Below are 10,525 nucleotides of genomic sequence, written 5' to 3'. Positions count from 1 at the left end.
GGTACAAATACTGGTATCCAATGACAGGCAAGGTGTAAGAAAAAAGAGGTAAAGGCAATTCTCTGTGTAAGAGCACGGCACTTGGGATTTGTGAATACAACTCTACGGCGACTGGTAACTCTATTAAAGCTTAGAGCACATAAGTTCGTGATTGTGTATAAATTACTCATACTTCTTATCTATCATCAAAGAAAATCAGGGTCTATCACTTTTTACAAACCCAGAGGGGCAGTCATACAGTACGCAGAGAGAGGGGCAGCAGATTGTGCAAATAGAAAAATGTCCTTGCGTCATTTCCTTTGGCTTGTATCTTTATGTCTGGTGGATATGTCAGCCCTCCGCTGCCGGAGTTGGGTATCTGCATATAGCCTTGGTAGATGCATTCTGATATGTAATGCTGACTTTGACAGCTCCCATCGCTATGGCCAGTTAACAGCTCATCAAAGCAGCACAACGGAGCACACAGCGCATACAATGGAGCATGAACAGCGCAGCTTGACCCCGCTCAGCCCACTGTAGGCCAGCTAGACCGCCCCAAGATTGGGCATTCTTTAAGCTATTCGCCAGCATAGCATAGGTACCTAGGTAGGTTACCTTAGGTCACTGATGCAGACGACGTACGAATGGAAGCTACATACATCATCAGCCACACTCCAAGAAACCCACTTCTGGGACCTTTTAGTTACTGTATGGTTTCCGAAGGTAGATTCCCACCGTCCCCCGATCTACGTTCGGTTTCCATCCTCAACTTCTCCCATATACAGCTCCCACAGCAATAACTCGACGCTGTGCGATACCAGACGTATTGGAGAATTGACCACGATAATCCTTCCCCTGGCTACGCCTCCGGAACTTATATCTTCTCTCTCCGTGTGGAGCTGTCGCCGCCGCAGCAACGGTGTCAACGTCACCCCCAACCTCCGTCATCCTAGCTCGTCAGCTTCAGCTTCAGCTTCAAGTCTGCATCACTCCGTCCTAACATCTCAAGAATCCCCAAGATGGCATCTCTCAATACCTCGATAAATGGTCCGTCCATTAAGAGCAGTTATAGCAGTGTTGTCAACGGTGCCCCGCCATCTTCCGACTCTCCCACTCATGCTCATTGGGCCCTATTCTCGGTCCAGGCCCCTCTTTTGAATGCCTTCCAAGACAGCGGAGCCAAGGAGAGTATTCTCAAGGTCCAAGGAACAGGCGGTATGTTACACACAAGGGGATGTCTATCATCCCATCAGTCCGCTAACATGTAGACAGAAAGCGACCTCGCCGATCTGATTGAGGACTTTAGTGAAGGGCGCATTCAATTCGCATTTGCCAAGGTCAAGGATCCCAACAGTGGCCTTCCTAAGAACATATTGATCGCATGGTGTGGAGGAGGTGTTCCGGAGCGAACCAAGGGCTACTTCACCAGCCATCTTGCTGCGGTTTCCAAGATCCTCCACGGATACCATGTTCAGATTACCGCTCGCTCCGAGAGCGACCTCGAAATTGAGTCAATCATGCAAAAGGTGGCCGATGCTTCCGGCGCCAAGTACTCAGCGGGAAGCTCAGACAGTCCTCGTTCTGCTGCACCTCCTCCTGTCAAGACCAAGCCTGTCTTCACCCCGACAGCCTCCAGCCGTGCCAACCCACTCGTCGCTGCTCGATCCAAACGAGAGGAAAATGTCGACGAGGATGGGTGGGGTGCTGATGCTCCTCCTGTCACAAGGACTCAGATTGAGAAGGTCGAGTCTGCTTACAAGCCTACAAAGGTCAACATTGCTGATCTCAGCAAGCAACCCACGGCGACTACCAGCGGAAGCGCCCCCGTCAAGCGCGACGACACACCAGGTGACGTGGTGAAGGGCGGCTATCAACCCATTGGCAAGGTCGACATTGCAGCTATTCGGGCTCAGGCTCAAAAGAACCAGGATGACAGGCCGACTCCTGTGAAGGGATCCTACGAACCCGTTGGAAAGGTTGACATTGCTGCAATCCGGGCACAGGCTAAGCCTGCTGCCCCGGAGAAACCTCAGGAGGACGAGACCCGACCTGTATCGGAACGCATGTCTGCTTTCTCTCAGCCAGCCCAGTCGGAGCGTCTAACATCCCTTCCTAAACCCAAGGTCGCCAACAAGTTTAGTGGCGCAGGAGGCTTTTCGGGTACAAAGGCTCCTACACCCGGTGGCCTAGGCTTTGGAGCTCCCGCTCCTGCAAAGTCTGCTCCTGTTGGTGCGGCAAGCCGTACATTTGCTGATCAAGGCGGAAAGACTCCTGCCCAACTATGGGCTGAGCGAAAGGCCAGGGAGAGGGGGGAGGACACCTCCAGTACTCCCGCCCCTGCTCCTGTTGGTAACACTTCTCCTGTTCAACCACAGAAGAGCGGAAGCGAGTGGAAGAGTGGCTACTCGGGTAAGAGCTGGGCTCCAGTGCAGACTGGCGATTATGGTCGTGGTGTGCCTGGACAGATTAGTCAGGAAAACACAGGCGAGCAACCTGAAGATACACCAGCATCGCCATCAGGTGTGTCAGCTCTGCGAGACCGTTTCAAGGACACTGCCCCTATCAGCGCGGGAGCCCCTCCCCCTCCCGCTGCTCGCCCTGCAGAGGACGACACTACACCACCGCCTGTTCCTAGCGGTCGCCCATCAGGAGGCTTTGCCCTTCCCGGACTGCCTAGCCGACCAGCACCTACAGATGAGCAGGATGACGAACGGGAAGACCCCTCCGCTTATCAGACAGTTACAGAGCGCGAGAGATCCCCCTCACCCCCTCGTGTTGCTGTTCCAGTCAGCCGTGGACCTGTGCCAGAAGTCGGCACCCCCCCTGAGCAGCGAGCTCCACCTCCTATTACTCCTAGCCAGATTGATGTGCCCAAAGAGTCTGATCTTGCAGACGATAAGGAGGTTTCATCTACCGCCCGTTTTGCTGGCGGTGCGGCTGCAGGTATTGCTGCAGGTGCTGCTGTTGGGGTCGGAGCTGCTGCTGCAGCCGGCGCTCTCGAGCGTGAGCCCAGTCCAGAGCCAGAGCAAGAGCCTCATCGCGCCCCTGAACCCGCAGCTCCGCCAGCTCAGGAGTCTCAGGGAGGTTATCGTGCCGTGATCCAATACGACTACGAGAAGGCTGAGGACAACGAAATCGACCTGATCGAGGGCGATGTTGTCACTAACATTGACATGGTGGATGAAGACTGGTGGATGGGCACTAACTCACGTGGTGAGAGCGGCTTATTCCCCAGCAACTACGTTGAATTGGTGGGGGATGATGATTCAGAGCAACCGGCTGCTGCGGCGGTGCCTCCTCCACCACCACCCGTTGCTGAGCCCGAGCCAGAGCCCGAGCCCGAGCCCGAGACTCAAGCTCCGGCTGCTGCTGCTGCTCCGGCTGAGGCCGGCCACACGGCTGTTGCCCTCTACGATTACGAAGCAGCTGAAGATAATGGTAAGATACACACTCACGCTGAAGAAGCAGTCACTAAATCCTACTTACAGAGTTGAGCTTCCCTGAAGATGCCACAATTACCAATTTGGAGTTCCCTGACGAAGATTGGTGGTTTGGTCACTATGCTGGGCAAGCCGGTTTATTCCCAGCCAATTACGTGCAACTCAACCAGTAATCTTCGGGCGTGCTTTGTTATCAATGATGAGGCGAAAGGAATGCATTAAGCTCGTGGGGTGGGAAAAAACTTGACGGTAGATGTAAGAACGCTATCAGCTCGCGTACAGTTTCAAAACAAATGATTCAATGTTCTATATTCATGTCAATTGGTTATGTCGATAGTATGATACAGTAGCTATTGCCGTGTACGTGGTAATGACGAGCTACGCCCATCGATCATTCAGTATGCTCAAACGTTGAAAACATTGAACCCAGTCGGCTGTTCAGTGCGGTTACTGGATTTATTTGTACTGATAACGCCACGTCCACCATCTCTGCGAGAGAACGTCATATATTATTTAATCAGGGGACAGGGTCTTTGTAAATCGTTTTACAAATTGTTTGAAGAGGTGTAAGGATTCTCGAGGTTTTCATAGGGCCATGCGCGGGCTGATTATATGTATCGTGGGGATCGTGTCTACTTTGTTTCGCTGAGGCAGGCCGTTCAGAAGAGGCAGTCACAACAATCGATGCTATAAGCGGCACACATTAGTATGTATTCACTTCGGTCTGGCTTTGTGCTTGCGCGGAGCTCAATTGGCGCTAGTCAAGAGCCTCCAATACTTGATGACGCCGATGACTCCACGGAATTTGACTTACCAGCACTCGCATCCCTCCTCAGCGACACAGCAACAGCACATGGCCGCCAGACAAGCTGTCAAGCAGCCGCCGCCGCCACGCTTGCCACCACTTTGTTGAGGGGGTGCTTGTTGATATTGCATGGGAGGTTGGCCTTGGGGTGGACCGTAATATTGCCCTTGAGGGGGACCATACTGTCCCTGAGGAGGGCCATACTGGCCTTGGGGAGGGCCGTATTGACCTTGAGGGGGACCGTAAGACTGCGAAACGACATAATTAGCAATCGCGATCGAGGTTTTTTTGATGCGCTCGGGTAACGAACCGGCTGGGGATGCTGAGGGTAGCCTCCACCGCCGCCACCGCCGCCGTAGTAATCTTGAGCAGACATGGTATAGATAAACGAAGTTGTTGTTGCTGCGATTGAGCTGCGTATGATAGACCGCCTAGAGGTTACGTATGATGATGATGAAGAAGCGCAGGAGAGGTGTCGCCTTGGAAAGAAATGACGGAGATGAGGGTGGAGGAGAAGAAGTATCTATAGTACCTATATTGCGCCCGCCATGTGAGAAGCTTCGAGGTCACGGGCAACGGATCTTCAATTGGCCATCGGCAACAGCCATCTTAGAGCATTTGAGACTGGAACAATGAGAGCTTGATCAACCAATTAGAGGCTCGTAATGCCTGCTGCGGGGAGGGCTCCCGTCACCCTAAGGTCCGTCTGATCGGTAGTGCGGCATGAACGAGACCTAGTTACCTATTCTTGCTTGGGGAGGGGTGCGTGGGTAAGAAAAGTTCTGATCTTGGGTCAAGGTGTCAAAAACACTCAGTCTATGATCCTCTAATTCTACATGAATTCCAAGTTGAAGCTGCCCAAATTCTTTTGTCACTTAGGCTAAATGTCTCGAGTTTTCCTGCTTCCCCGGGGTTACCATGAGGCTAGACTGGAGTTTGAGCATCTCGAGATTCAGATTGATCAACTGATGTCATTTCCAGCCATAAACAGATGTATGTCATAAACTTCTTCTTCAGCCACAACTCGCCATCCCCGGTAACCTAAACCAGCCAGTCTCTCGTCAACTGTACTCCGTAGATGGCTACATACCCATCATGACGAAGCCTTTGCCTCCTGAGGCGCGTAAAGTATAGTTACCACAGCTTAACGCTGCTCTCGGGTTACCCGTGCCGTCCTTACCGAGGACGGACCACCGGCGTTCTATTCTCCTGGGCCTCTGAGCCACTTGCAATTACCAGTGGTCTTTGTTTGACAAATCAACAGAAGTCCCGAGATATCTGATAATGCTTGCATCTTGGTCAACGTTTCTTGTAGCTATGTTTCCCATATCCTGGCCATCAAGCAGTGACAAACCCAAACTGTTTCTCCAAAGCTAGGCCCCGGAAGCGAAGAAAATATCAGGCTCGATTCTTCAAATTGCAATATAGTAACAGTCGTTGCAGTATTTATTTTGTATACTGTTAATATATATGGAAGTCGACCGTTTGTGAGTAGGTTCTTCACGCCAAGTCAAGGTCACAAACCCCACACGTAGGTACCTACCTATAGGTACCATACAACAAAATGTTAAGCAAAATCACGTGTTCTTCTCGTTCCAGACTGCAACCACAGTCAAATACAAAAAATGGCCTTCCAGAACCTGATAGAGATTGCATCCACTGCTTCAAATCATTAGAGCATGGGACTCCCTGCAAATCTCATGCCTTTTATCCCGTGGCCCTCCCCACCATCATGAAACTACCGAATATGCACAACGTGACATGGCCATGTCTAGTTCTCTTTGATCTACTGCTCCTCCTCGCCCTGGGGCTCCTCAACCTCCTCCTCCTCATCGTCGTCGAAGCTACCAGCAGGCACCTCGTACAGACGGAGGATAGACTTGTTCGGGTCCTTGACGAGGACAAACTTAGCATCTTGGCTCTCGCTGCTGAGACACATGTCGGCGATAGTGCGAACAATACCCCAACCATTGGAGAGCGATAGGTTCATCTGGTTAGCGAAATCGCGGGGCTTCCAGCCGATAACGCCCAATACGACGTGCTTGTCATTGGAACGGGGGGTGAGACGGGAAACAAAGCTGCAGATCTATTAGCAGATCATTCAGGTATCAGTAAATTAGCAAACTTACCCAAGCTTCATCACGTCTGCGCTGGCGAGGATGCTCTGCACTGTCCAGCGGGCGAGCTTGCAACTGTTGTTCTTCATCTCGGTCGCAACAACAGCACCACGCTGAGTAACAAGCTTGCTTCGCCAGTCAAGAGCGCCGCCGCTGCCTTGAGCCTTGCTGTCAAACTCGTTGAGAGCATGGATGCTGACGTGCTGGTCCTCGCCGCTGATGGCGTTCCTTTGAACGGCGTCGACCTCTGTTCGGACGACGAGGTGGACAGGCTCCTCCTCGTTAAGGGAAAGGTCGAAGCGTCGGTACTTGTAGGCCTTGCTGGCAGGAGGGTCGGTATCCTCAGAGGAGTTGTAGAAGGGGTTGCCGTGAGCCATAGTGACCTTCGACGACTCGCTCTCGATGACGACCTGGTTAGTGAAGTTATGGTTGATGTAGGTGGCCTCCTCGGCAAGGGCATTGGGTTGGTTGATGGTGTCCTTACTACCATCAGCAGCATCGAGAGGAGCATCGGCGGCATTCTCATTGACTGTCACCATATCAAGAGCGGCATTATCGCGCTTGTCCAAGAAGATCTTGTTACCCTGTCGAGAGATGACAATGTCCCAGGGGTAAACGGATCGAGGAGAGCACATCAGCATGGACAAAATGCTATCCGTGGCGAAAATAGTTGCCTCGTCCTTTTCGGCAAGCTCTTGGATTACGGGATCGGATGAGGTGGTAACGTTGTAGGCAGCACGGTCGATTGGTGTGAGCTTCTTCTCGGCACCCTTGACAGGCTGCTTGTCGTAAGAGCGGTCATAGTGGTAGAGGAAGCCGTAGTCATCAATATCCTCACCCTCGTCGGTGTCAAGATTCAGCTTAGCCAGGCGGTTGAAGTCGATCTCCTCAAGAAGCTTCCACTCGGCCTTGACGTTGATACTGGCGTCTCGGTTACGAGCAGGCTTGTCATAATCCTTCCAGCCAAAGCGGCGACCGCCACGACCAGCATTGGATCGACCACCTCGGTCGTAGCCCTGTCGACCAGCGGCACCGGCGCCGCCTCTCTGAAGCTGGGTTCGTCCGCCCCGGGCACCGGCCTGACCTCCACGTTGGCCACGGCCACGAGTGAAGACGGCCCCGCGGCCGTATCTTGACTTTGTCGAGTCTCGGACGTTACTAACGACTGAGAATGTTGATTCGTCCTCGGCTGGAGGGGCATTAAAGGTAATGGCGTGGCTAGAGCCATAGACTTGTTGGTCTACAGGAATTATTGCGGTCAGCCAAGAGCTCATTCAAGACGAGGGTGATCTCGACAGAGAACATAACAACACGACAACACGATATGACCTACCTCGGAAATTCCTGTTGTACTGTGCTCGTCCGCCTCGCTCTCTATCCTTGCCCTCTGCAGTCCAGTCGGCCATGCGTCCCAACTTATCACCCTTGGAGAAAGGCGCATATGGCACGCCGTTGAGGGTAGTCTCTGTGGTGACTGCAGGACCCCAACCGTCACCGGCGGGGCAGCTTTCGCAGATCTTGACGTAGTCGAGAGAGTCCGCCATTTTTTGAAGAACAGTATCGATGATTTCCTTGCGCTTTCGGGTGCGCGATAGACGAAAACCAAGGAAGCTCGGTGTTGGCTTCGGAAGCGGGGGATGGGTCAATCAATCTTTCGGTTCACAAGCGATGCTAGAATTTGGACATCCACGACGAATTTGTGGTGGGGTGGAGTGGGGCTTGAAAAAACTCAAGCCCCGCGGTGCTGATTGTGTGCCTCAGCCACTCAGCCACGGTTAACAGGCATAGGGTAAACAAGCATATTTCACAACAAGGTAAAGTAGATCATTTTGAACGGTCCTAGATCAAAGTTGACTTATGATGTTGCGGTCCCTGGACGGTTGTATGCTCCTCCCATTATTTACAAATAAGAGGGTCTCAGGAGAGATTTGAGACATGTGGTTTTTAACGGATTTTGTAACTTATAATAGCCAGAATAGGTAAGGAGAGATGCTAGAGATATGCTCATCATTAAGATGTCAAAACAGCAAACAGTAATATCCAAACAACAGCTACCGTTCCCCCCTAGTGGAAAAACACAAAACAAACTCCTATTCACCCATCATCGTGTCCTTACCGCTGAACACATTGTCGATAGCATCTCGCACCTCAAATTCTTCCATTACAGCACCAAAGCTTGGCAAGTCAGTATATGCGAGCGCAACATTGCGGAAAACTTACCCATAACATCTCACTTTCCGAACGAGTTCTTCACTCAGCTTTCGGAAGTCGACCGCCTCCAATTCATTTGCCCTTGGGTGTGACATGAGCATACCCCAAGACATGATAGGAGTTACCTCACCATCGAGGTCGATGCTCTTACTTAAATCCAATAAAGTGGCAAGATCTGCCTTTGGTACTTCCCACGTCTTCTGGTTCGTATCGCCATCCAGTGGAATATGAGTTTTCCCGAAGGGTAAACCTGGTCTTGTTTCTGGAGCCGGATCTGGTGGGCACGATGCCATAAGTGCATGCCCACAGGGTTCGCCCTCAGGCTCAGATGCTCTCTCAACCATGAACTGGATATGCGTCATGCACGGCCTCTCGAGACTATATGTACCCGCAGTCTGTTAGCTGATCTAACCATCAACATATCCTGCCAAAGCTCACCCATGGCGCAATGCAACTCGCGTCATATCACACAGAGGGATCACTGGGGATTGTTCGAGTAGGAGTTATCGTACGTTAAAACGAAGTCAATGCCCGCCTGTTCCAGCTCAGGGTTTCCACGATAAAGCGGCTGAGGCATTCCGTGCGGTTGGCCTGTCGTGGAACCTTGATTGAGTGCCACAGGTAGGTTCATTGGTGAGCCAACTGACGGCGCCGTCGATCGCGAGGTCAAGCGCGGGGAACTTGTATTGGCTGAATCGGGACCACGACTCGTCGCGCTGCCTGCTACATGCGGGCTGCTATGTTGAAGCCCAGCCTGAGCCAAAGTGTCTCGCAGCCGTTTGTTCTCATCGGCCAATCTCTCCCTATCCAATGAAACATTGCTGAATACCTCTTTAAGACGAAGAACTTCATCTTCCAGTGCCTTGATGTAGAGCTCCTTTCTTTCGCGATGTGTTCTGACAAAGGACACATGTTAGCTACAGGCATGCGTCGAGCTTGCGCAACATTACCTCTGTGCCTGACGATTCAACTCTTGCCGCCTGGTTAAGGCCGGCTTGCTGTTGGGCTTGGGCCCTCGCTTCTTGGGGGGGTTTCCGTCTAAAGCATGAATCAGTCCCGTGAGCCGCAACACGGCGAAGGAGTCACGTCTGAAATGCTTACCGCGCGTCGTCCTCTTATCGGCCAGACTCTTGTAAAAATCAGGATCGAGGGTGGAGGCCGCAGCATTGTCATCTTCTGAGCTGGCGACAACTCGGTCCGGCGAGAGTGACGAAGAGAAGGAACGCTCTGTTGCGCCAGCAAGATTGGCATTGAAGGCATCCATACCGGCCGTCTACCTACTAATCTATGAGAGGTAGTGTCGGGCGTTAGTCACCTGGGCCCCAAGAATCATGAAGTGTATGAGGCTGGACACGGAATCGCCAGAATAAAACTGTTGTTTGCAGCAAGGACTGTCGTGGTTGTGCTCCTGTATCATGAACCGTTGGGGATCGGAGGCGTTCCAGTTGCGTATAATGTTGCCGACCCGACTCAGGTAGGTAGGTATAAGGTTGTATGCCTTTTTGTAATTTACGAGAATTTGATCCGTGAGAGGCGATTAAAACATACGCCACATTAGTACCATATACTTATTAGTACCTTAGGTATAGTAGCTTGCTGCAATGATTTGAGATCTCGATCAAGGAAGTTTATTGCTTGGTCAGATTGATGATCGTGGGAATTCTAGAACCGGAGAAGTTGTTAACGCATTAGTCAGAGTCCCGTGTGAGTCGGCGCCACTGAATTACTCACTGCATTGGGTCCAGGCAGTTAGGTTGTGCAGCAATCCATGATTTCTACCTGGGTACAAACTCAATGTACCTTTTATGGTGATGCACCTTCCATGGCCGACTGAGTTGGAAGGTTACAACCAGTCAAAAACGTTTTTGTACAGGTAAGGTGGGTAACATGATAAGCTGAAGTACCTCAGACTGCGATGTTTGGGTGTCAGCATTGACGACTACCTACCTACACTTCAAACGCAGCCCGGTTCT

At 51.8% G+C, this 10,525-nt stretch overlaps 4 protein-coding genes across 4 annotated transcripts; 1 reads left to right on the top strand and 3 right to left on the bottom strand.

The window, feature by feature from the left end:
* Nucleotides 1–998: 998 nt before the first annotated feature.
* On the top strand, nucleotides 999–3,592 carry FTJAE_13235 (cortactin; the record flags this gene model as incomplete). Its single annotated transcript, XM_037346358.1, has 3 exons — nucleotides 999–1,194; nucleotides 1,252–3,417; nucleotides 3,468–3,592. The coding sequence occupies 3 exons, from the start codon at nucleotides 999–1,001 to the stop codon at nucleotides 3,590–3,592; spliced, it is 2,487 nt and encodes an 828-aa protein (XP_037199740.1).
* A 637-nt stretch (nucleotides 3,593–4,229) lies between these two features.
* On the bottom strand, nucleotides 4,230–4,600 carry FTJAE_13234 (signaling protein; the record flags this gene model as incomplete). Its single annotated transcript, XM_037346357.1, has 2 exons — nucleotides 4,230–4,472; nucleotides 4,535–4,600. 2 exons carry the CDS (start codon nucleotides 4,598–4,600, stop codon nucleotides 4,230–4,232), a joined length of 309 nt encoding a protein of 102 aa, XP_037199739.1.
* Nucleotides 4,601–6,010: 1,410 nt separating this feature from the next.
* FTJAE_13233 (eukaryotic translation initiation factor 3 subunit D) lies at nucleotides 6,011–7,885 on the bottom strand (the record flags this gene model as incomplete). The annotated part of the gene is made up of 3 exons (XM_037346356.1): nucleotides 6,011–6,302; nucleotides 6,354–7,581; nucleotides 7,675–7,885. The coding sequence occupies 3 exons, from the start codon at nucleotides 7,883–7,885 to the stop codon at nucleotides 6,011–6,013; spliced, it is 1,731 nt and encodes a 576-aa protein (XP_037199738.1).
* A 546-nt stretch (nucleotides 7,886–8,431) lies between these two features.
* FTJAE_13232 (AP-1-like transcription factor) lies at nucleotides 8,432–9,816 on the bottom strand (the record flags this gene model as incomplete). Its single annotated transcript, XM_037346355.1, has 4 exons — nucleotides 8,432–8,516; nucleotides 8,562–8,930; nucleotides 9,065–9,448; nucleotides 9,503–9,816. The coding sequence occupies 4 exons, from the start codon at nucleotides 9,814–9,816 to the stop codon at nucleotides 8,432–8,434; spliced, it is 1,152 nt and encodes a 383-aa protein (XP_037199737.1).
* Nucleotides 9,817–10,525: the final 709 nt, after the last annotated feature.

The sequence above is a fragment of the Fusarium tjaetaba genome (genome assembly GCF_013396195.1).
Source record: "Fusarium tjaetaba strain NRRL 66243 chromosome Unknown NRRL66243_c0000392, whole genome shotgun sequence".
NCBI classification, from domain to species: domain Eukaryota; kingdom Fungi; phylum Ascomycota; class Sordariomycetes; order Hypocreales; family Nectriaceae; genus Fusarium; species Fusarium tjaetaba.
This window is presented reverse-complemented; position numbering and strand designations above follow the sequence as displayed.